The sequence below is a fragment of the Falco rusticolus genome, chromosome 4 (genome assembly GCF_015220075.1).
Source record: "Falco rusticolus isolate bFalRus1 chromosome 4, bFalRus1.pri, whole genome shotgun sequence".
Taxonomy (NCBI): domain Eukaryota; kingdom Metazoa; phylum Chordata; class Aves; order Falconiformes; family Falconidae; genus Falco; species Falco rusticolus.
The window spans coordinates 97543621-97570621 of NC_051190.1; the positions used below are offsets into that span (position 1 = coordinate 97543621).

Below are 27001 nucleotides of genomic sequence, written 5' to 3' on the forward strand. Positions count from 1 at the left end.
CCACAGCATTCCTCTAAGTCTTGTGCCTTCTCAGAGAAGCCACAGGTATTCTTAAACAAAAGCAGTTCTGTTCTTCAGCTGCAAGTCATCAGCGTGCAAGTGCACCAAACACAATTACTTTAAAACAGGGCACAAATGTCACCTTGTGCACCTAGCCCGCTCCGCCAAGAGCTACTGACCAGTACCTGATTATAGAGACCAAGGGTTTGGAACAAAATGATACATTAAAAAAAACCACCAAAAAACCGACACGTGCACACACATTGAGCTGGACTGCAGCACACTGCGGCTCTCCGCAGCTGGGGATCAAAGCGTGACGACGACATGGCAGAAACGCCAGCAAGCTCGGAACAGAGGAGTTTGGAGGAGAGCAGTGCAGGGAGAGGGGCCAGGGACAGAAACCTGAGCAGCTTATACTACACAGAAGGCGTAGACTATTACAGACAAAAGAGGAGGTGAGTGCTCTCAGCCCTGGAAATTCCTGGAAGCCTGAGGGAACTCACCTGGCAGTTTGGGCCAGGCTCTCTAGAGTTTGGATAAGAGCATCGCCATCATTCTTCAGGCTCTCTGAGCACTTCTTGTTTGAAGTTACCTGGAACAAAAAGAAAGAACCGTTATCAAAGGCTTAGCAAGAAATTCCTCTCTGTCATTTTTCGTGGGGTAGGGGAGAGGGAAACAAGTTACAGCATTTATTACAACTGCAAATGGAATGTGACATTAAAGAGACCTAAGAGAAAGCCCCTTTTACTGAACAGGACTGAATTTTAGGCACAGACCATCTAAAATGTCTTGGCTTAATTAACAAGATTCATTCTTGTTCTGAGTCCCTGTATGTGTGCAAATTCACACATCACAGTCTGCCAATCCTGATTTCGTCCTTGTACCAATGCAAATACAAGCCCCATTTAGTCTGAATTCCAGGGAGATCTTGGGAAGGCAGCAATTTTCATTTCTCACTTCAGGGAAAAAATAAGCGAGCTTGCATCAGCCTTCAGATGAGGACGCGTGGGGTTTCTCTGAGAGGAGCCAGGTTAAAATCACTGTGGTGTTGGCGGCTGCACATTGAAATTTTTCTTGCCCCTCGTCAGTCATTAGGCATATTAACTGCACAGGACTGTCACCTACAGAGCAGGGGACTGAGTGACCAAAGCTATATGCCCTTTTGCGTCAAGTGAGCCCTGATTACAGCTGACATTGCTGCTGATGTGTTTTATCACACTGATATGTAATGACTTGTTTATTGTTTCTCCAGCCTTAAGTAGTATAACTACACAGCTCCAAGTGGCTGCAAGTTTCCTGACCAGTTAAGCAGGTGAATGGGAAGGTCACAGGGGATGTGACATGAAGTTGCATGGCACTGTGGCACAAGCACACTGAATACTTGGCAGCTTGCTGAAGAAGCTCCTGTATCTCAAAACATCACTGAAAAAAAAGGCTTGCATGTCAGTTCCTGCTTGCAAAGGTAAATAAAACTTGGCGGAAGAGAAGGGAAAAGAGGAGTACCAGAGCAGCTGATTATTTTGATACTGGAGGGGTTAATGCTTGAAATAATGACTTCTAATCCCAAAAATTGGCAAGGACTTTTAAGCTGTAGCGTGCTGTGGCTGGCCCTATTTACCATCGATCAAGCATCTGGGCGATACACCTTCACATCTCCCTCTTAAATCATAAGAGAAGCTGTATTTACAGCTGCCATCCCACCATAATTTATCAGCAGTGATTCTGCAACAACAGTGTCACTACATCTATAATCATAACATCCTGTAGTTAAGCAGTAGCAGGGAACGAAGTAAACTAAAATGCATCCTGTGTGTTGGAAAAAAAGTGATGCCATTACCTGAGTGCAAACCATTGGTAAATCCTGATTACAGGTCATTAAACCTTTTTACTCTCTTGAGGTTTATATCTGACCCTTTCAGCTGATGTTTCAGTAATCCACTCTTCTGTATTTATCACCCGTTAGACACAGAAGACGTTTCATAATCTGGCTTCTGAATGTGAGAACACCACCACATCTAACAGTAACAATACAGCTGCAATACAGGGCAAAAAGTGCTTTCACCATAAACGTTGCTTTCCGTTCCTAAAGAGTGCTCATGCCTCTGCCCAATGCCTCCCCGTAACCTGCAGCCCTGCAGCGCTCTGTGCTTGCTGCATTCACACCCCTTGTTTATCCTGCACACTTAAAAGAGCCAGAGGTCATGGGGGGAGGAAGGTCACTGGGACTGCATCATGCTTCATAAAACTACCAGGTCAAATAAAGGTTACAGATATCTCTGATTCTAATACATTCTAACTCTTGAGTGCTGACATCTGTACAACTCTCTGAGCCTTCGTGCATTATACATAAACAGAACATTGAAAATATGCTGTTATAAGATCTGGTACCAATAAAAAGTTTTAATTCTAAAATGCTCAATTTCAAACAATAGCTTAGTCCAACTGAGTCACTGGGTCTGACTATACGCTTGCCTGTGTTGCAGCATGCCGTGTGTCATTATTAAGAATACATTTCTGTGGATACAATGCATTTGAATGGAAAGGCTTAAAACGGCTTTATACGCACAGCAATCGTGACAGACAGAAAGACGCATGAGATCATCTACCCCATCTCCCTATTATACTTCACTGTTCAGAGCAGCTCTCAGCCACAAAAGCAATAGGCTCCCGCGATACCTATCCATAGGGGCTACTCCCCTATCTAATAAAATGCTTCAATAAGATCCTTTCAGCACTAAAAATGGTACCAACAAGAGGGAAAGGATCAGGCTTTTAACGTCATGCGCAGCCTGCAGACTGTTTAAGTCTAAAACAAATATAGGACACATCTTCTTGAGAGCCTCAGCTAACAGCTTCATACAAGCCAAGGGGTGCTGGTGAGGAACAGAACCCAGCGCCACCTGCATGGGGAGCTTGCACAGACAAAAACATGGCTGTACGGGTTTCCGTGGGCAGCTGGGGTTTGCCCACCCACTCTCGATCACCAGCGTCCAGAAAACTGCTTTCTATCTACCCGCAGGCATCCACACCGCAGGCCTGGGAGAGGATGAACTGAGGCAGGAGGAAAGCTGCAGGCCGAACACGGGGCGAGCCCTGCCGCCGGCTGGACCCCAGCCACCCACGCTGTGCTGTCAGCACCCCCGGGCCCTTTGTATCAGTCTGCGTAGCAGATCTGGTCGCGCCCCAAGTGATCAGAAAGGTCTCTCCCACACAACAGATTACATCCTGCTTCACATAAAGCTCACGAGAAATATTGTCTGAAAGACACTTCACTTTCAAGGCCCAAGATAAAACTTTACCCATTTTTCTCATTTAAAAATTGTTCGGGTTTTGTCTTCATATTTCCTTCCCTAGATAAAAATTATGGCAGGACATAAACACATCAGTAACCAAAACTTTAAAAATTAATGTATTTTTCACTTTAGTTTGTTATCTTTTTCGTCTGCCCAACATTGCTGTGCCTTTTATCCGTACCAGCTCTAGTTCTCATTCACTTGGAATTTTAACAACTAGTTTCATGATCTCTGGTAATATTGCTATTCGTTAGGGCTGGCTACAACACATACTCAATGACATAATCAATAGCTATTTCTTTAATTAAAAACGTAATTAAATCTCAGTTTAGTTGTACACTAACTGCAATTTAAGAAGAATTTCAAAATTACTTTTCTTTATTAAGCCAAGAGCCATTCAGCAGTTTTCCTCACTTCAATTCTATTAAACAAGGATAAGCCATAAGGAATACCGTAACTGACACGTAAATATCAGTATTTCCTAAAATTTAGGAGAGCTGTTCAGGTATTATAGCGCTGCTAAAGGCAAGTGCAGGAAAAGATGTAATATAAAACATTCGCTGGAAGACTGTCTTCACTAATAAATTGAGGAATTTTGGATTCTTGGTCTAAGAAGTGATTTTTGCAATTCAAGTTTCAAGAAAGCATGGAAACTTAAGGGACGATTACTCTTCTTAAGGCTGGTTTCATAATACTGAACTGCTTTCTCTGATCAGTCATAATTCATTCTGTAATTTATGGCTGAGTTAAATGACCTTAGTAGTAAACTCCTCTTTCACCATTTTGAAAAGAAGTAAATTCTCCTGCTTTGTTGGGATTTCAAGTAAACTGTAAGCTTGATGACTGCGAAGTAAACTGGGAAACAATGCAAAATATATTGACTAGGTATAAATAAGGAGCTTTCTATTTGAAACTGGTTTTGGTTGAAGAAAAGGCCTCAGGAGCATATTTAGCTGCACCTTCAAGTGTTATCAAATAGACAGCTGCTAGAGATGTTTACCATTTCCATGCTCAACGGATGCTTTTCCACAAGCCATCACTGTGCCTGCGATACAAAATACACAGACACAAGCAAGGCATTTCATAAATGCTCTTTCTCAGAAATTGGCTTTTTCTCTTTCCCAGACACACATATATTAACCTCATAAAGTGATGCTTCCTTACTTTTTCCTCAAAATTTAACACAATTAAGCTAATTACCTTTGCAGGATTAGTGAGCTCAAGTTCTTGCTCAACCTTACCAACACTGGCTGAGAGCAGCCAGATGAGTAACACGGGAGCAGCTGTGGGCTGGTTTATCAGAACCACCAGATACTTATAGGTCCAATGTTAGCATCAGTTGAATATAAACACATGCTGTGAATAAAGTATCACTTTTTTCCCAGCTGGAGGCTTTTCTGTGAATGGGAGTCGTATCTTCAGCTAGTCCTGCAGTAAAACCAATCAGCAACGTATTTTTTTCTGTGCATTAACTGGGACCCCATGTACAACATGAAATATACTTTAAAAAAATCAAGTTTTCAGAATAAAAAAAATTAAATAAACACACTCCTATTGCCCTCTAGACACTATTTCAAATAAAGTCTCCGTAGTAAATGCTGTCCCTGCAATTTTAAATGTGCACCTCAGACTTCTCACTCCTGCTTCCACCTTTGGCTGGCTGAAGGCACTGCCAGTAGGACACAGAGCCTTTCATCCCCACCCAAAGCTGCTGTTTCAAATGCCATCCGGGCTGGTGGTAACTGAAAGCTGATGGCTATTCACAGCTGCTTAGTGTGACCTTATTCCCACTTTTTAAGGAACAAATGTCACAAAACACACTGGTATCAAAAACATTGCTATAGCTGACATGAAAGCCCAGCAAGGAAGTCAATGGGACAGCAACTTCAGAAATGAGGCACAGCGCCTGGGCTAGAGGAGGAGAAAACCTTCCAGTGTTGTGGCCCATCTTACGACTTATCTCAGGACATTTAACGGTATTTTTCTTCCCAGGCTGCCAGCACTGAGCTATTCGCAAGCACTGCAGTAATCAAACAGAACATGTCACTTGGTTTGTCATTCACCACTCATGACAACATGGCCAGAAATATGCAGCCATTCCTCCTTCATGGGGAGCATGACACTGCAAACAGGGACACATTCTGGTGAGCGTCTATGTGAAATAAAACCAACAGACCCAGTGATTGTGCTCAGGCTTACTAAATATAAATATTTCTTCCATTACAAATCCCTCTCCAAGCATATACATTAAGCTGGCAGTGCCCAGAGGAGGTATAACAAATGGATCCATCACTTCCTATGACAGATCAAACAGATCTGTCACTTCTGCAGGTCTGCACGCTTAATTACTCTTAGAAAGGAACGTAGCACCACTTTCCGTAATGAAGGGCCAGAGCCAATAAAGCATTAGGAGCCCCTATTAAGCAGAGGCTGCAACAATTACATTTTAGGTGTCAGCCCCCAAAGAGGAACCCCAAGTTGAGACTGAGATATCTGCACGGTGCATAGGGAGCACATAGTTGCCAAAGGACACGGAAATCCGCATGTTGAGCATGAAGTTACCCGAATTCCCTCTCCTCTCTGGAGCTCGGACTGCTAACACAGCAAATGAAAACTCATAGTCCAGATAGCGGACACCACAACTCCAACCCTTTTCTCAGTGCCCCACAGCAGGCTACGGGCTCCTGTGCTCTCCTGTAGTCCTCTCCCCTTTCCTGGGCAGGTGAAGGTCACATTTTTGTTGCAGCAGCATGGTTTCCACTAGCCAGGAAGGTCTGGACCATTCCCATGCCATGAGTGCATAACGCCATGGCACAGGGGCTCGGCAGGGAGGCGAGAGGCAGCACGGCTCTCCAGGTCGGAGAAGTTAAGCACAAATTCCCAGTTTACCATGGGAGCACTTCAGGTAGTAAGCCAATGTTATACCTGTGGCAGGAATTTTTTTTTAAAAAATAAAGCCAAACCAACTAAAACTGGCAAGAAAAATCCCAGATATAGACAATGGTCTTTTGTGAGGTGTTCAATCTGGCATTTATTAGACATGCTCTCAGCAGGTACATGGGATTGGAGCCTTCAATGCGCTAAGGTGCAACCAATCTGCAGGTTGTATAATGAAAATTGATGATTGCCAGGTTATGCAAGTATAGCAGGGGAACACCTGAGGACAGTGTGCATGCAGAGACACTGCATGCTCACTGGGACGGCCACAAGTTATTTTTGCTCTCCGTAATGTATGAGAGCTCATTCTAAAAGGGTAAAAACTTCCTTGGCATTCCCCTCCCCATCATAGCATGCTTCCTTGATACTCCTCTCTACACACGGTGCAGCCAGGGAGACAGACAGAGAACGTGTATGTGGGAAGAACAAATCAAGTCGGACAAGTTATATTTACGTTACTAATGGCCAACTCATTTGAACAGGTCTGAGCAATGTTGCTGGACCATAAAAACAAGAAACGAAAGTTACAAAAGCATGAGTGTTCCAGGTGTGCTTTGGCAAGCATATTGCAGGCAGGGATTGCAGACACACAATTACAAAGACTTTGTGGCCTTCAGATCCTGCAAATACATGTGAAAACAAGCAGGTATCTGTGACAAAAAAAAAACCACCACCCTACATCAGACAGCTTAGCTCTGATTTTAGAGTTCAAAAATCTTTTTTTTCCCCTCTTTATGGAAAAAAATTCTTGTTCCACTGAAGTCAGCAGCAAACTCCTTTTGACTTTGATAAGGCCAAGATTTCATTTGACATGTTTTGTTTTCTTCTAATTTGTATGTGTGTGCAGGTTTATTCTGAGTTCAAAGCAATTTCCACCGGTAACTTGGAAACGTACCAGTTTCCCTGGCAGCCTGAGAGCCACGCTGTCTCGAGGACTGTTCACAGAGAGACAAGGAACGTCTCCCACACACTAGATAATGGTTAATTGATTTTGGACATTTCTTGACACCTTCCACTTTGAGACTATTCTCTGCCCTTCAGCGTATACACAACGCACACAAAGGCATCCTCTGTGATTGTTGTGAAGTTGTAAAATTACCAAATCTAAGGGGCATTGTCCTAAGCATAAGAGAAGGTTCGTAAAACCATGGGGTAATTATTGAACGGAAGGCCGCTCTCTGTCTTGTTTCATTACTTTTTATTCGTTTTTTTATTGTGAGAAGTGTTCCCAGCTCACTTTCAATACAAGATGTCTTTATAACCCAGAAAATACCCATTATTGCAGTTTACATCCTCTGTAACTACTTAGTTTAAAACATTTGACTTAACAGAACTGGATAGGGCAACCTCTTCTTGTCCATTAGAACCAGCTGTCCACAGCAACTCCATTAGCAAAAGCAAATGGCAGTCCTGTCTGGCTAAAGGTGTCTCAAAGGTGCTACAGGAGACTTCCACATAGTGTTGCCGTGTCGACAAGTTACACATGCTCATAAGCCAGCCCAACGTCAATACAACATTAAAAATAAACACTTGCCAACCTGTTGCTGGTGATCTCATGTGCAAACACAGGTTCATCTGTCATCTGCATGCCAACAACTCCCTGAGGTACCACTTCAGACTAGTTTCCACTCTGTCCAAATAATGATCCCAGCTGGCCTCAGACATCAGCTTTAGCAAAACAGGGCCACATACTGATCTTACACAAACCTTGCAAGCCCCTCAGATCCCTATTCCTGCAGCTCCCAGGCAGATGCCTGTCCTTAACCTTGCTGGATCTGATGAGACTACCACCTCCCACGTACACCTCAACCTTGTGGTCTCTTACAACTTCCCCCTTACAAAAGGAACAGGGAAATTCACTAGAATAATTTTTTATTACCACAGCAGGTCCAGTTTAAGCTCAGATCCTACATTTATGTTCCTTTAGGAGCTATTATAGAGGCTCCTGGTTGTCTTAGAGCAAAAACCCCTAAAAGCAGCTATGAACACACACCGAAACAACAGACAGTTTCTCTGCATATCCAGATCTCCCCTCAAGTTCATCATTCCCTGCATCTCTCACATTCAAGTATCCATCACAGTCACTTTCTCTTCATCAGCTTTTCTCCTAAAATAGCTTCTCACAGTAACTCCCAGTCCCTCTTAAATGTTGATCCCTGAGACTTTTTCCAGTGCTGCTGTCTTTTATGGCCTAATAATTCAACTCGTTTTTAAGATCCCTGAATTCCAGCATGTAATCCCTTATATCTCCCCATAAACCCACAAAACAGTCTGACTGCAAAGTGGGGTTTTTTTTGAGTTATAGCCAACTTTCACTGATAAGTTCCATGGGTTAGTGATGGCCGCCTTTTCTTTTCACGTACTTGTTTTTTTCATGTTCACCTAGTACAGCTGAACCTAGATGTTTCACTGACATATTTCATGCTATGACAATTCAAACAATTTCAAATATTTATACACTTGTAAGGGTAAGAATCACTACCACAGATAACTCATCTTCTCACTATTAGGAAAACCAGTGACACCCAGAACATATTGGAAAGTGTTGACCTTTAAATGGCAATTACCATACAAGAGAAATATGCAAGCAACCAAGCAATTACCAATTTCAGAAATACTTCTATATCTAAGGACACAAACCCTCGAGCAGCCATGCCTGTGATGCTCAGGTGAACTGGCCAAACCCCTACAAACTGTCAAGAAGTTGCAGTTTACTGAAGAATTTGATTTTTAATGCATACAGCCTCCAAAAAGTAATACCTCCAACTTGCCATTGTCCCTTGTCCTGCTTTGAAACGCTTCTCATACGGAAAAGACTACTGTGCCTTGACAAAGGCAGAGCGATGTGAACAGATGCTGTCAAAGTTGTCATTACACAGATCTAGCAGTGCAATTCAAGTCTGATCTAGTATGCAAAATCCCTAGCTTCCCCTGAGCCAAACCTTTATATGGCATTGATTAACTTTCATGGAGGATGAAACAAAATTGGCAAGCTCATGCTCACACTGGTCAGAATCTGGACTCGAACACAGGACTTCAACAACTAAAAATCTGTACAATTTGACTTAATGTGTTATATTTACCATTCCAAAAAAAAGCAGGAAAATAATGAGTTAAATTAAAAACTAACACAGATTATAAAAAATACAGACTTAGAAAATAAAAAGAGTAGCAAAATCTTGTTAGAAAATCATTATGATTTACCATTTTGAGCTAAATATCAAAGCACTAGACATTAGCTCCTTTGTAGCCCCTATAGACTTGGTTTATGTGAACACTTAAAGCTTGGGCATAGAACCCTTGAGGTTCTCCTTAAATACCAAACACGGATAGTATTTTATATACTGAAAAAAACCCAACAAAGCAAAACAAAAGCTCTGAAGATTTTTTATTAGGGGAAAAAAGCATCATTATATGTATGCTTTATGTAAAAAGCAACTAGAAATGTAAATGACTGAACAGGGATATAAGTCTATAAAACACCAATTTCTGAGCAAAATTATGCTTTATGTAATGGTCCAATTTCCATAAAATTGTAAAAACTGTCATAAAAACAAATGGACTTCTGAAATCCATGCTTGCTCATTGTCATGTGACAGATGGCTCTGCCTGGCTGGCAGAGAGCAAACAGCTACCTAGTTGGTCCTCACTGACCTCGTAGAGAATCATTTTGGTCTATTCACATTTTTTTTTTAACAAGCCCAGTTGCATTTAAGTATCTTTACCGCAGCTAGTAAGTCATACATGTGCAATTACAGAGAGGAGGTCAAAAGGAAGTAACAGTGATGAGCCCAACAGATGACACAGCTAGGCAATCTCAACAGTATTGCACTATGTAAAATTACAGTGCACTGAAACACCAAATGAGTCTGGCAATCCTTCTGTGCCCACAGAAACAATGAATTAGGACTCCATAATGAAAACAACAGCGATAGTCACTGGGAATTACACTGGCCTTGAATCATGAATCGAATAAACAGGTTGCGGGTTTCAGAACTGCCAGTTTCACTGTACAACCTGAAGCAAAACATCTGTCCATGCAAAAAGAGAGCGTACTTCTCATCGTTGACCATGACAGTATTACTTTTCAGACAGCTCCTGTTATCTATTAATAATCACACTGGGCCTTCCAGTACCCAAATACCAGAAATACCAGAACAGCGCTAATCAGTGTGTGGGGTGTCTCAAAAAGCAAACACGTTCCAAGCAAGGGGGAAAGTGACTTCCCCCAGGAACACCGTCCGCAGCACGGCAGCCACTGCAACAAAGACTCTTCATTCTTGCTGCTCTCTGAAATCATGAGCAGGTCCCATATTTGATTCTACACCCCCGCCAGTGTCATTACAGAGCAGCCATTGCAGACTGACCGAATACTTCAATGTCAGTTGTGAAAACCACCATCAACCAAAACCTCAACCCAAAACTGCACTTAACACAGACGCACATATACTTCCAGACTTGCACTACTTATTCCAAATAAACGGAAGATGTAGTGTAGAATGAATTAGGCCAAGTTGCAAGTCAGTGTTCCCAGTTACTTCAGAGGTCCCCCCTCCTCACTGCATCTCACACTGTAGATAACCACAAGCAGTCAGTACGTTCATGTTTTGTTTTTTGTCAGCACTTGCCGTTGCATTAAGTTGTGCTTGGACTCCACATGCTTCACCCTTTATGAGCCCTGCTATTTTAGTGACATCAAGAAACTAGTGATTTGGTGATTTCATATCGATTCTCCTCTCCCTACCACAACTCCCTACCACAACCCACACTTGGCTGACTTCCAGAGTTTCATCAGCGACTGGCAGGAACAAGTTCCCGATTAGCTTTCTCATGCTTTTATCAATCCACTGAGTTCTAGCTCCTGGCAGCTTGTGCATAAGAGAAACTCTTGTATCTGTCCCCAGCATAATACCATTTTACTGTTCTTTATAATAGTATTTCAAAATACAGGTGAATATAAACACTGAGGAGTTTCTTTGCTGCAACTACAAACCCAAACAGGCTCTAAGACAAGGTTAAATAATTTACAGCAGAAACTTGCAAAGAGAAGACAAGTCACCTTCTTCTCTCAATACAGTGCTGTACAGTCATCTTCATCTTTTCTTATCAGCTGCCATTTCCAACACATGCTAGAATTGCTCTTATTATGCTAGGGAGCAAAAAGGATCAAGCTCTTCAACCTGGCAGTCTTCTATCAACAATAAAAGAAAAAGATACAAAGACTGCAAGACCAACACGATGTCAGTAACTAGTGATATGAACTGCAAAGTATTGCTTTACTGTTAATAAAGGGAAGACCAAGGCTCATTTTATTTAAGGATAAACTCAAATAGCCGGTAACTCATCCCTGACAGTATAAAAAGAAGGGCAACACATGACAACTCCGCTCAATCCTTTGTGGCAGATGGAGTGAGGGGAATGAGACTAGCTGTCTGTGTGGGTGACGGGCACAGGAAGGACAACTTTGTCCTATGTGACTGCCAAGTGGTTCACCAAAGTGGGATAAGGCAGGGAGGAATATATCAGAGTGCCAAGAAAGGAAAGTAGAAGTTACAAAATACCTGCTTAAACTGTTCATCCTCTCCACGTTGAAGGCTGTGTCTGGCACTGCTACCACAGATACTCCAGCTTATCTTTTCTATTGCATAGCTAAAAACATTTTAGCTAAATTAAAATAATGCAATTAAGTAAAGAGTCAAACAATCACAAGTACTTGAGTTAAAGCAGTTTAAGAAATTACCAGCCACTTAGCTAGAATGTGAAACCTATGTATGTATGTATGCACGCACAAAATACCAGTGTTAAGTGGGCTGGCTTGAACCATGGCTGTTGGTGATTTACGCTGGTGTATTCTACTCCGTGCTGTAGAAAGACTGGGGTGCCCATACAGTCAGCTGTGTTATCTCAGGCAAGCCAGTATTAATTACCAACTGAGCAGGCAGCAGCTCCCTTAACTCCTTTGCCTTGATGGCACCATGACGGATGTCCTCATTTTAAAAGCTTGCTAAATGTTAAAATCCCAAGCAAGAAACTGCTATCAACAGAGAAAAGATGCTAGCACCATTATTTTTAATGCATCCTTCTTTTTACAAAACACATTAGATTTGAGATTAGTTATGCTGTCCACGGTGGTTTTCTTGGGTTTAGTTGCCATGTTTGTTTTTTTAAAAAAAAAGACAGAATAATCACTGCCCCAGCTGTCTGCTCCATTTTGTTGCCAGGGGTTCCTGTCCCCAAAGCAGGAATGGGAGAATAAGATCCTTGTTTATACCTCTCTTGCTGTGGTTCACAACCTGCCCTATTAGCTTGAACAGCTGATGAAGGTGGGCCTGTGCTAACGGCTGGGCGAGCCAGGACAGCGGAGCGGAGGAGGCAGTGGCTCAGGCAGGGCAGCAGAGCCCAGACCCCACTGCAGCCAGCAGCTCAGAGCCTCAAGCATGAGCTCACAGACCTTTGTCATTAAAAGGTGGAGATAAGGAGGTGGAGAGCTGAAAAGATAAAACTTTCAGCGAAGCAATAAGTCCACGACAAAGGGACAGTTTGTCCTGTAAACAGGCTGAATTCCCAACGAAGAAATCCTTTCTCCCTATAGGAAGTAAACAGTTTAATTTGGATAGGAGAACATTCTCTGGAAGACAAACGGGCTGTTCCTCTTTGTAACTGCAACACAGCAGAGATTGACCTTTGCATCCTCATTTTGATGCTTATCTTGAACAAACAGCCTAGAAGTCAATGTCTACTGAGAAAAAATTAGGGAAGAGAGTTTTCTCTAAAAGTGCAGAGCAAGTCCTAGGGAAAATTTTAATAAATATGAGTTCGGCTGCTGTGGCTGAATGTTAACCAGCTTCGTGATGCGGTGTTTGTCTGGCCATGCAATGCTTGCTGAGACAAGTTACACTTCAATGTTGAATTATACGACTAAGTCTTTTGGGGAGAAAGCAATCCTTGGTAGCTTCTGTCATCTCAAAATACGTTATATTTCAGCATCAGCAGAAGAACAAACATTTTCTTATTTTATACATGCCTCAGCTTTTTGCTTTTCTCTCATGGCTGAATTTAGTGTTCAAGGAATGGATAGCACTGAGTAAAGGCAATCCTAACGAACTTCGCCAGTGCAGACTGGGCAGCGAACCTTACACCCGGCTCACAGCACTGCCACTCCTGCAGCCTTGGCTTCAGCTGAATAGACATCATATCGAACCGTGTACAAAACGGCTACTGACAACCCAGCTTTCAGCTGTGACCTAATCAGAATGTGAACTGGGTATGTTTTCCTCTCATTTTCTTTTTGACTATGGGAATAAAATTATAAGCTACTATTATCATATGTTAATATTCATCATTAATGTGCACAGGCTACAAATAAAGCACTTTTAACTTAATAAAGCAGTTTCTCTTAGAGGTTTCAAGTTAAAACTCTTCAGACATTTTTGCTGATGCGCAGCTAATTACATCATTGTTTTGCATTTGCTATTGCACAACTACCTTGAACAAGGTGTGCCTTAAAATTAGATGTTGCCGTCTATACACTTAACCTGATTAGGTCAATAATTTAAATATTAACATAGTTATAGAAATGAAAGCAGACAGATTCTTACTAAACAAGAAGTCATTCTATATTTTTACACTGTATTCTTTTAAAAACACAGGACTTCATGTTTTCAGATGCAGAATAAGCATCTGGATGCCTGCCACAAGATACTGCCTTTTGCTCCTATACCCACCGTGGCTGTCAATCTTGTAACTCTGTCCTCCAGGACAAGGTAACTGAGTCACAGTGCAAATTTAATCACGTCACAACATAAAGCTGATGCGATGATCTCATTACTGTTCCAGGAAAAGGAATACTCAATTCCTGTTTACACCAGCAAATCTAGCTTTCAGCAAAGACACCTACGAAGGCCCTGACCACCACATAACAGAGAGAACAAGTAACACCAGTGGCACCCCATTAAGGAAACTATTACCATAAGGGAGATAGTGACACTGACACTCAGTGCTTTATCAGAGGATTTTTGAATTTTAAAGGAGATTTGAAGCTTAACCAAATCTATGATCCTTTTTGGTGAGGTTAGGGTACCTGGAAGTTACCTTTATGTCAGGTTAAAAATAATTTTGTACATTAAAGAAGAGATTTATTGCACTATTTCAAGCACTCGACCCAATCTAAATTGGCTGGGAGGTTCATTTTGAAGCTCTTCACCTTTTTTTTTTTTTTTTTTTTTAATATTGTATTTGAGTTACATTCTAGCGTAGTATCAGACATGCAGAAACAAAATCTAAAATTACTAAATCTGACTTAAAAAGAATACCTGTCTGATCAAAGCCTCTAGCTCACCTGTGTTGGTGGGTTTTTTTGTTTGGGTTTGTTTGGGGTTTTTTTTGTTTTGCTTTGGTTTTGTTGGGGTTTTTTTACAACTAACTAGCAGGAAAAGTCTTATCTTGTAAGAGTTGCACTTAAAACTGATTGCTCATAAAGATATGAAGAATGATTGGGATTATCATTCTAAAACAGCACCCAGGGGAACTGGGTGGATCAAGGGATTGCTAATGAGATAGAGTTTTTCATATCTAACTGCTATTTAAAATCAATCCAAGACAAAGATCCCCCAACTGGTGGACATCTGATGATCTTGTAAGAAATGAAGTGATGTTCTCACTCTATTCTTAGAAGAAACATGCCTTTAGAGCACTGAACTGCCAGAAAAATTGGCACTCTTTGCAGTGAAACCAAGGAATGAATTGACAATGAAACCATTTAACTTTTATCCCTCGATACAGTGATATAAAACAAGGCTTTGGCTTTCTGGATCGGGTTTAGATCACAATTACTTTCCTTAGCCTGCTCAAAATAAGAGTTTCAGCCTCTAAGACTACTACAGTAAACCTAAATGAAGCATTTTCCTAAGATAAAAACTACTGTTCAAGTTCCAGAGTTAGCTATACTGGGCTTTAATGACATAATTTAAAGGGCAGTGGTACATGTTAATGAGTGATGCAGACAGCTTTCTATTATGCTTTTCTGCAGGAGCAGTCATTATCACATGTCAGTTGCTTAGAACACAGCACTTACTAAGTCCTCCCTCTTATTTAATAAAAGCAAATTAATAATTTCCAATCATTTATGTACTCAGTGAATTTAGACCCTAGTTTCACTCATAAATTACAGTAAAGGTATCATTTCAATTAACTTAGTCATAGCTGTTCTACAGGTGTTTTGTTTGTTTGAACATATTTCAGTCTATGAACTATGTGCAACTCTTATTGCTGTGATTCTTGATTTACTAATGGGATTTGTGACAGATCAACTGTATGACACACTGCTGTTTCTCTTTGCTGACTACCGGGTAGACGAGAGTCCACCTCCTAGGCCTAAAGCTCTTTGCTCTCAGCACATGGCATGTCTATCTATCTCGAGCGGCTACTGTGCAAACCAAACCCATAGACAGTACAAGGAGATGGGCTGACCTTGCCTGCATATGAATCAGTGGGCTGGGCACACACTAATTGCCACCGCAGGAGCAGAGCCTGTTCCCCTTACTCAGCCCTCTTCCCTCTTTCCTTCCTCCCAAGGAGTACTCCTTCCACCCCATAACCCAAGTCCCTTCTCCCTGCAGGAACCTCCCTCATAACCCCATGGCAATAACCGCCCATGCACAGGAGGGGAACCCACCAGAGCTACCAGAGCAAGACCCCGTCGTGTGCTGGTGGCACTGCATGGAACAGGGGAGGTTAGAGGAGCTCTTTGTTGTGTCTTTCAAAGGATCCCTCTACTGAGTTCATTGCTTTACCAGGGAAAACCAGCTTCTTCCTGTGCTAGGTCCCAAGGCAAATCCAGAGAGATTGCCCGATAGACCAGGAAGAAGGAATTTGGTACCTTTAAATAACAGAAGGTGTTGACCACCCACAGATGTTTCCTTCCCTCCATGGCACCATCAAAAAGCTCCTGTAGGTTCTAAGATGCCCCCTTACAGCAGGCATGCACAGGTGGCCAAAGCCACCAAATACAAGACAGGTTCCTTAGCAGGGGTGAAGAGGAACACCATAATGTGGAAAAGGGCACCTTGAGAGAAGATACCTTTTCTTCTCCTGCTAATCCTTTCTTACTCTCTTCCCCTTGTGCACTGCCTCCTGGATCCTGCTCACTCCAAACCCAGTTTTGCTAGCTACCCCTCCACAGACACCCATGAGCAGGTGCTGGAAATTTGTCCTAGGGGACAAAACCACAGGGCTCCTTCACATTGTTAGGGGAGGTTACTGATGCATCCACAGCCGCATCTCCCAAGGCAGCCTGTGTGTAGAGACAGTCATGTGAAGGAGTAATACCACCATCATCAGACCTCTCACAGAGTCCTTGAGGAAGCCTTGGATATGGTCCTCTGGTTGGCAAGAAGGAAGAGACTGCCTTAGTGGATGCCAGGCAAAAATCTGTTCTGAATATACAAGTACTTGGCTACCATCTTTCCAGAAAATCAAGGTCTTGGGTCTGACTTCTGTCACCAGAGGAAGAGATGATCCCCTGCATTCCCATCAGATCTCCGTCTAGGTACTGAGACAACACCAGCACTCAGTTTTGCTTGGCAAGTGCCAGAATGAACAGAATCCAGAGAGAAAAGGTGTACATAGACAGCCCTTTCTTCTTGCATTCCTTTGCGGATCTGTAAGAAGGGTGTCATCCTCTGCCAGGAGGCTATTAACATGCTTCTTGGTACCCTTTTACTTTTCCAAGGAGTAGATGTATGCACATGCTCCAACTCCCCTCCCAAAGGAGGTGGATGTGTGATCAGAGAAATGCGCCGCAGGCCCAGTGGTCTTTCTGGACCCAGACTTGACACTCTTTCTCCTATCACCCAATACACTAGGGTAGGTAAGGCAGGTGCCTTTAGACTCTAAAATATCTTGCACCAGACACCAACTTGCCACAGCTCTCCACCAACTAGCCCTTTTCATGTAGCTGCAGCACAAGGAACGCACCTTCACTACGTCCCCTCACATTTACAATGAGGAAAAGACATAACTTCCTTCCTACTAAGCCAGCCCAAACTTCCAAATGGCCTCTACAAAGCCTGTGTCCTCTGACAGGTTATTGTAAGAATGACCATATGCTGACCTTGGCCAAAACTAAGAGCTCGTGACCATTACAGTCACCAGGTTGCAGTCCATGAAAGGGACTGACCAGCCACAGCGCAGCTCCTGACTAATTTCTGGCCTCATGGACATTTTTCAAGGATCAGTGTTCCTCAAGCCCCAAGGCCTGTATAGTTAGGATGATTTTTCTTTTCCCTCTATACATTATTCAATATTTATCACCGATTAATGTTATCTGCAATTCTGTCATCCATTCGATTAATATTATGAGTTGTCTGCAACTCTTAACAATCAGCCTTAGTTTTGACTAATTCTGTATCATCAAAAATCTTTGTCATAGTGCTCTTCATCTCTTTTTCTAGGCAATTTATGATTGCACTGCAGAGCAAAGATCCCACCAGGTTTATGACAGCAATCTACATTTATGGTGCATCACTGGCCATCTAGTATTTCCTATCATTTAAACTGTTACTAATCTATGAGAAGAACCACCTCATAGCAGCTTAGTTGCTTTAGGAAGTTCTACAAAGAAACCTTAAGAAACGCCTTTTCAAAATCCCAAGTCCACTATATCACAGGGATTACAATTCTTCATACGCTACTGACTCACTTGGAGGAACTGCAGAAATATGACATCATATTGACTCTTACATAATGTGCTGTATTTATCTTTCTGTTTACCTTTCCTTATCATTACCCCTAACCGTTCAGCCTCGTCGAAGTCAGAGTTAACTATTTGTAATTCCCATAATGATCCCTGGAGCCCTTTAAAACACATTTAGTATAGGCACTGATACACCTGATAGGTTGCACAGCACAATTACAGGCTCAGCAATTTCTTGGAAAATTACCATTGGGACCAGCGGACCTATTACCACTCACTTCATCAAATTGTTCCAAAAAATTCTTTTTGGAACACCTTAATTTTTCTTAGACAAATCTATATACATAAAAACCAGACAGATGACCAAACTGTGTAACTTTCAGCAACAAAAATCAAAGGCCTGAAAAGAGGCTTCCCCTCCTTGTCCTCAGAGCAATACTTCATGCGTCAGCCCACAGAATGAAGTCTGATGCAAAGATACAGCAGTTTCTCAAAATCTCTGTAAATAGTGATGAATGACTTCCTTCATTGCAGCTGATGTATTTTTTCATTCGATGAACTGATAAGCCATTAACGAGGACTATCTATGACCACGAAGAGTGGTATCTTTGCCTCTATTATGAGACAATTTTTTTGAAAAATATACACCTAAGAGCATAACCTGGATGACTGACCTTGCTAAGTAATACATACTAATCAGTTTGGTAGAACTAGACAAACAATAATCTAAATTACCACCACAGACATCTGACAACCTTTTAAGTCTTAGCACTTCAATATTTATGGACATAAATGTTCCAAGACAGATAGAAAATCGCAGACATTTGGAAGTGCTCTGGTGGACATCACACCTGGAGGTAGGCTATCTCATTACCTTGAAATGATTTCTTACGATTTCCCTTGAAACATATCCTGGATAAAGCTCCTGGAGATAAGACACTGATTGTTTCCATCCCTTACTGTATTTCCATCAAAAAAGTTCATACACCAGGGGGACTCTCCTCACAACTGACACTCAGAGTGACACTTCTTGTATGGCGTAGTTTCTGAATTTGCTCATGAAAACAGAAATGAGAAAAGTTTCTGAAGAGCATGCTCCCATGTATTTGTAGCATATGTATGACAAGCACACAAATGTATCATCATAACACATCTAGCTTTTGACCCTGGGAACAAATTGTGGGTGTATTAGGTCTTGCTTAATGTGAGCACCACTAGGGAAGTACTTTTTAGAAGTATAATAAGGTAGGGCAAAGGACTAAGACTCACAGGACAATGAGAAGAGGATAATTTTGTGATGGGTGTGGACTGTGGGAGTTTTCTGAAGAGATGCTCAGAGCCAAGAAAAGCTAAACCTTTCTTCTTTTTCTAAATGAAAGAAAAACTTGCAATAAAGACATCAGAAAAATGGAAAAATATTATTGTCATAGGACATGCAAGTGCAGTAAAGCTAGGGTATGATAGCGTTTCAATGATAAGCAGAAACCACAGGTTTAGAGCTTAGAGACTAATAAAACACAGGAAGCTAAAATTAGAAAATGATGCAAACGTATCTGAGAACATAACCAAAATAGTCTTGAGAACAGTGTGCTTACCATGTTAGCAGAAGAAAATTTGCATAATTAAAAGGCATTGATAATTTACATTATGCAGGTGAAGGAGTAAGAACATCATTGCGTTGTAATGAGGAGAACCATCTTGTCGGTCTCATTTTAAATTGGACTCAGAAACTTCAGACACATCAGTGGCATTTATACCAGTAAAAGCTACTGGAATGACCACATTTAAAACACAACAGGGCAAGTAACTTTTAGTTTATCATTAAACCAAAGACCGTCAGGTATGCTGCTGACCAACACAGGGGGCAAAAAAGAAGGTAAGTTCTCTAGACAGTCTTGGAGGCTAGGGGACAGAAAGTGCTACATTAGGGGAAATGTCAAAGAGTGGTCAGGGTATGGAAATATACAGCTGATGGGTACATAGCAAAAAGTGCAAATACCAGATTGTTAACAAGGAAGTCTCATGGGTGACGTTGCCCTAAAGAACAAGCTGGAAACTGGCAATGGGGAAGGCATGGAGAGATCCGCAAAGAGGGGTTACGGCCTTCATCTTCCTAGATCACAGAAGCGGATTTGATTAGTCGTTAGGGTTATCCACAGAGCAGCTTCTCCCATGGAGAACAGGAGGATTTTAAATAGGACAACAGCATTTTATTATGGCACAACAGCTGAGAAAGGATTCTCCAGTGGATAGGGAGCACCGGTTCACAGCTTCTCCTCTCCCTCCCTATTTTGAATGAACTCACATCTTGGAAACTGAGCTGCTGCCTGTATTCAGGTTTGTTTACATGGCTGACTGACAGGAGATAACATTTCTTTACATCTCTCTTCACAAGAGCCTGCAGCAACAGATGGATTTTGCAGCATAATCTAAAGGTCAACAACTTCTGACCAGCAAACTAATGGAGAACAGACCAGACTGCAGCAAGTTCAGCACTGGGGAAACCTAATTAAAAATTATGCTCATATTTAACCAGTGTTTCAGTACTGCACAAGGACAGAGGGAGCACCTGAAGTGCCTAAGATACGTTCCAATCAATAAAAGATTCTTCTAAAAAGGAAAGCTATGCATAAATGTAAATCACTATAGTGAATTTGCCAGACACAATATGTAACAAACAGCCAGTTTTCTCCATCTCCTAAAAATATTTTAGAAGCCTTTAAGCACATCAAAGTATTCTGAGGTCAATGTGACAAAGGGGTGGATTTTGTAGTGGTGTGTCTAAAACGGCTGAAAATTATTTTCACAAGTTATAGATTTAAAAAAAAGACAACTATCACATGGACATTAAAAAAGCATTTATGATTATTCAAGACTCGAGCTACAAACTTGAAATGCCCCACTTCAGCTAAGGAAACTGGTTCAACCCTGCCATATGGCTCAGCTGTCCACCCTTTCAGCAGATTTCTTCAACTGCCTAAGGGTGCACCCCTCAGCTATTGAATACCCTTCAGACTCAGAGGGTCTGAACAAACGTGACCTGTGCTTAACAGGAATGCATACAACTACAGCGCCCCATCCAGAATAAATGAAAGATCAGTCAGACACCATTTTGTACAGCCTTTCCGTAAGAAACTCCAGTCCGGCCATTTGTAACATGGGCAACTGGTCAGTAAAACCAGTTGTTCCCACCCCACAGCAGAGATCGTCAGGCAATGGAACCAGTGCAGTCCCTGAAGCACTGCACAGCCCCTGAACTGATAGGCAGAGGTGAAAGATCTCTGAAAACCAGTACTTTCTACTTGATTTTATCAGTCAGCTTGAGGAAAGTCAGTGTCCTTGACAGTAATATTTTTATCATTCAACTTGACACAAACACTGACCTTTAGATATGAATTCTACACATATGCAGATGCAGTCATATCAATTAGCAAAACCCGAATCACTGGTTTCCACCACACCAGTAGTAATTTCCGCTATTATGTAATCAAAAATTAATTCTGTAGTTTAAGTTGCAGAACTATTATTTGATTATAACACCCTCTTTTGCGCACACCTTTCTGAACATGCCTTATAGAAAGAAGCATTCCCTATTTTAAGAAACTTCTGAGAGTTTTTAAGGCTGCTGAAAGCATTTAGCGGTGTTTTCAGCTGCAGGCTTTTAAACAGGAGCAGAGAAAATATACATGTAGGAAAGGAAGTGCACATTTTAAAGAGCTGGCTAAATGACAGCACTTTGATTTTGCCCCAGTTGTTGACTTGATTCCATGAGACCATGAAGAAGACCAACCAGCAGGAATTAAAACATTAGATCACAATAAATCAACAGACATGAAAACATTAGGTCAGGCATTAAATTTACATTTTCCAGACCATTGGCTCTTGTGACCCAGAATATACTGGGAAATTCAAAGTTCTGCTGTCAGTTCTGTAGCTCTGTTTCACTTTAGCCCAAAGCAACAGTCACGAAGTGCAGGCTCTCACTTCAGTCTCTTGTCCTACGCTGGAACATACTTATTTTTAGGCTTGGCATACTTACAATACTATTACACATACAAGTGGGGAAGATAAGGTCCATGCTCAGTCTCGGATTGGGATGATGCATACACTGTTTAAATGGGAATAGCAGCTGTTGGGGGACCATACAATCAGCTGCATAGCTGCAAGAAGCTATAGCATACTCAGGGAGAACAGAATTTTCAGGTATTTCTGTTTCTAATACAGAAGAAAAGTCTACTGAGCATATAACAAGCTGACACTTTTCTAAGGGTTTCAAGCTTTTAAAAGACTTTTCAAATAAGAAAAGCTTTCAAGGAATGGCAAAAGCCGAATTGCCAAAACAGAAGTCAAATTCTTGCCACATGCAGTAACTTTTCAGAAAAGCAGAGTTAAAAAAAAAAGTCATCAGAATTGTTAAAACTATGACCACACAATAATAATAACACAGTATCTCTTAGTAATCTTGCAGGAAACTGGAAATTTCATCAAGAATGGCTTAGGAAATTTTCAACCTGAGGGCAACACCTATTATAAAAATCAGAGCCAAACCATCCCACGGTTACAGGCAACTGCTGCACAATGGGACAAGTCAAAAAAACCCAATAATAAGCAAGCACGCATATCACATTAAGCCCTGTCTACGCCACAAGGGAAAAGAAAAAATAAATATTTTGCTGTCTTTTGGCTAACATGCTTTTAGCATGCTTTCCCTCGCTAGTATCACCACAGTGTTTCTCTTACACATCGTGCTGCAGTACATTACTTCCCAGGATAGCTTTGTTTCTCTTCCTTGTTTCCGTATTATTTTAGAACTCACACTAGAATGACACTGGTGACAGATGTTTAAATGCATCTGTTGCTACCACAGTTTCAATAGCAGTGCACAAGGGCTGTAACGACCACATCCTGCCCATTGCCATCAGTCTACTCACACCACTGAGCAGACCCAATGGGACACACAGAGAAATGTTTCCCTTTTGATATCCCAGGTGAACAATGGTTCACCTATGCTTCCAACTTTACCTTCCTTGTAGGAAATTCAGATAAATAAAATCAACGTAATGAGCAAGCTTGTGATAGGAATATTGCCCAGGAACTAAAGAATATTTCATATTCTCATGTGACATCAAATCAGTTATGGAATACTTGTAGTAATATAAACAGAACACAATAAAAATACAGAGGGTTTTAAGTTTTCCCATAATAAATTACCAACTATATGTTATCAAACATCTCCAATACAAAAATATTCTACGCATGAAGTTTCAAATCCACTCACACTTCTGCATTTCAACTGGCCTTGCCATAACAAGGCTATGCCTCATAAATGATGGAGGAACCAGGCACTAATGCCCTATCCATAGTGCACATGCCCCTTAGGTGACATACGGTGAAGGCCAGTGAGACTCCTGAAAAACAGGGACTTTTTGAAGAGGGTATAAGGTCACGACCTATAAATACAAAAGAGAGAAGCCCATAACACTTTTTCTCCTTTTCCATCATGGACAGTCATAGATCCAAACTCTTCCGGGCTCTGTGCTCTGAGGCCAACCCCTGTCCATTAGAAGTAGGAAACTGGGGAAACGTGTACATCAAACTGGTCACTCAGGTGAACAGAAACTACATCCTTACCTTGCTCTGTCTAACAGAAGTCATGGCTGGGTTAAGTAGCACAGGGCAGGGGTAAAAATCTCCCCTTTTAAAGAGATCAAGAAGGGTTCATCTCCTTATGGAAAATCAGAAGGAAGCCTGGTCACCTCTAGCCTGAGCTATGTCTGCATTCTTCCGTGAGGCTACTCCAAGAGTCTGAGCTCTGAAACCACCATGGGGCACAATTTACTGATACCGTGTTATTAAGAGTTTCTCCATTGTAGCTCCAGTTTAGCTGGGACTGAACAGCAGAAGTGCCTGCTACTGATGCATGCCCTGAAAGGCTATCCTTCATCAATCTGTCCAAGCAAAACTCAAATGTATGAGGTTCAGTCTTCACAAATCTCTCAAACAAAATTATTTTCCTTTTGGATCAAGTTACTCATGTTTTTGGTAATAGTGGGTTTGTCAAAGTAATTTTAAAGCAAATTAAAATAGTTACTACAGTTACTGGCATATTGGATAGGTTTTAAGATCACAGAATAAGCTGAAATTAATACAGAAACTTGGTAACTTTCTGCATGAGATTTACTTATTTTTAGAAATAACAAAATTAAATCCACAAGGATCTCATCAAGTCAGTACAAACTTTTTCTTCTTCTGGAATCATATCTATCCATTAATACTACTATCACATATGGGAGAACTGGGTAAGCTGAACAGCAGCTTTGGTCAAGGATTTACACCTATACTGGGCAGGAAAAATTACCTACATCAGTGGTTTGTTTTATAGTATGTAAATTACCCTAACGATAGCAAGCAATTTTCTTTAGTCATTTATTCATTCCCCTAAACAACAACTTTCCAATTTATGAAGATAAATGAATGAGCTGAGCTACAGTTCTTAAGGGAAAATTTAATAAACTCAGTAAATTTTGATTTTGAACCATAGTGCCATAAACATAGATACCAGCTTTCTGCACCATGTCAAAATGAGTTCCAATTACTGCAGGCTGTGATTTATTTTGTGATTCTAAAGCTGAGGATGTAGATGCTAACCAGTCCTCTTCCAGATCTGTTTACAACAATTGTACTGTGACTGAAGACAAATAATTAAAATAACTTTCCACCTTCTGCCACTGGGATACACAGTTTTTGTCACTTTACCACAATGGATCGTTTCTAACACTACTGTCAAATAGCTTAGAGTAAATCCTTTATATATTCATTGGAAGTTAAGTTTTTATTTTCACCCTGTCAAGGACTCTTAACTAAGGATGACAGATCATAAAAGAGAACATTCTGAAAGGTATCATTTTCTTTACTGGTATTTTTCAGGAAAGACTTCTAGGACACCAAAGACCTTCACAAATTAAAACCTTCTGGCATAACTAGTAAAGCTGATATTTTCCAAAGCATCATATTCACAGCAAGAACCCAGTTTACTTATTCTTATACTTAGGGTAACTGGGAAAGGAAAAAAGAAATGTTTTATTGTGCAACTAAAACACCTAAACACTGCATTAGCAAAAGCAGAAACTGGGCAGATGTGATGCTTAGGGACACAGCTCAGTGGTGGACTTGGTACCATTAACCTAATGGTTGGGCTCAATGATCTTTTCCAGCCTAAACGATTCTATGATTCACAGATAGAACAGTCGCTAATATTATTTATTTGTACTCTTGACAGTGGTCAAAAGTCTGGCTTACAAGAACTGGGCCACAGCATGCAAGGAGAGGTACAGATATGGCGATTTCTTCTGTAAACCTTAGACCAGGTACAAAGTATGGAGGGGAAAAAAACCACCCAACCCAACCAGTTATGGAGAGGAGAAGCAAAATTCTGGCTTACCTCTATCAAAATAACATTTGTAATGAGGCTAAGAATGTATTCAAATTGTCAGCTCCACAAATAAAGTAAGTCAGGGCAATTAAACATTGTGCTTTGCATGGTGGTGAAACTTCTATTGTTTTCGTGCATGGGCATATCGCTACCACACAAGATACAATGATACGTAATCGCACCTTAGTACTTTTACTAGAAAAAGTGTACTCTTGACTGCCCTTTACATCAGCAAAATTATTCTTACTTTGCTCTAGTCAAAGGAGGGGCAAATTCTATATACTATTACATTTTAAAGTTTCTCATTTTATCCATAATTTGTTTTAATAAATAAGTAAATAAATTGTTGGAAGATCAGATGACTTTGGGGGAATGGAAGGCTATACTGCAGGTTGTTTCATCTCTAGGACAATATTGATGGTGGAACGAATACAAACAGGCATCCTTGATACATTGCTGTCTGTTAGCCACCTGGTTCTCTATCATTTCAGCATCTAATAGATGTTCTCTAAGCCAAAAAAACAGTGTCAGAGTTGAAGGAAACCAGGTGTTTGCATGATAAGATCACCACCATTCACTTTAAATATTAAAAGCCTCAAATTGAAAAAGGACTGAATACCATCAGAGATGGTACTTCTAAAAATAGCCAGTAACAGGTTCCTTCTCTGAGCAAGAATAAAGCACCGTAAAGCTGGAAATCGGACGCTGGGTATAGGCGCACTACAAGATAGAGCAGAAGTATCTGAGATAGAAGCACAGACTCCCAACAAGCAACGAGCACCAAAACCAGCAGAACACCACTCTCTTGTGCAGCTGTAACTCTCACAGCTTATACCTCTCCATCAACGAACTGAAAATGACTCAACATTAAGACCTGATCTAACTCCTAGCAAAATCACCTGCTCATAAACAAGATGAAAGTAACTAATAATTTCATTTAAAATTAACTCTTCTTTCTGAAACGTCAAGGGTCCAAATATGAAGGTAAAACTGTCTCTTTCCTAAGATACATAAAAAACCTCAGAAAATGTATTTCAGCTAAAGATACACAGAAAATGAGGCATTCTAATAAACCTTTTCCCCATACATATATGAGTAGTCAGTTTAGAGGTGGAATTCAGACCAGGACATCTTCACCGTTTTCAGACAGAGCAGGTTGGTAAGCTGTTAAGGAAAGTTATTTCAAATAACTTTCAGGTGTACTCAATGACATAAAGATGAACTTCACCTTTGCAATGGACACAAGAAGAGGGGGAAAAAAGCTCCATCACTAAGCTGCCTGATGTTTCTTTCTTCTGTGTTTTTAAGGCAGTGGCAGACATTTGGTTGGGAAGATCTATATTCTGGGAAGCTGCACTACACTGTGGAAAGCATGCTTCTTCCAAGCAGTGAGGGGGAAAGTGCAAATGCAGTATTGAGGTCCTCAGGTTGTTCCCTCTTCCATGAGCAGGCACGCAAAATGAGGAAAAGGACCAGGGAAACCAGGCTCTGCACAGGAGGCAGAAGTGGTTGGGAACAAGTGGGGGGTTTTCCATTTCTGACGTGCCACTCCTACCAATTGCCAAGCAAAAGCAGAGGCTCCAATCTAAACGTATTTGTGACAGAACTTGCCGCTGACTTGCAATAGTTGTAGCTGTGCTTTACAGT

The 27001-nt window shown here is 41.2% G+C and overlaps 1 protein-coding gene across 3 annotated transcripts in view; it reads right to left on the reverse strand.

Annotated features, from left to right (window-relative positions):
- The window catches only part of ULK4 (unc-51 like kinase 4), a 249764-nt gene that overhangs the window by 3023 nt on the left and 219740 nt on the right, over nucleotides 1-27001 (reverse strand). For all 3 annotated transcript variants that reach the window (XM_037383381.1, XM_037383380.1, XM_037383379.1), the window contains exon 36: nucleotides 504-592. In XM_037383381.1, the coding sequence (XP_037239278.1) occupies nucleotides 504-592 (89 nt within the window). The remainder of the gene's footprint in view (nucleotides 1-503; nucleotides 593-27001) is intronic.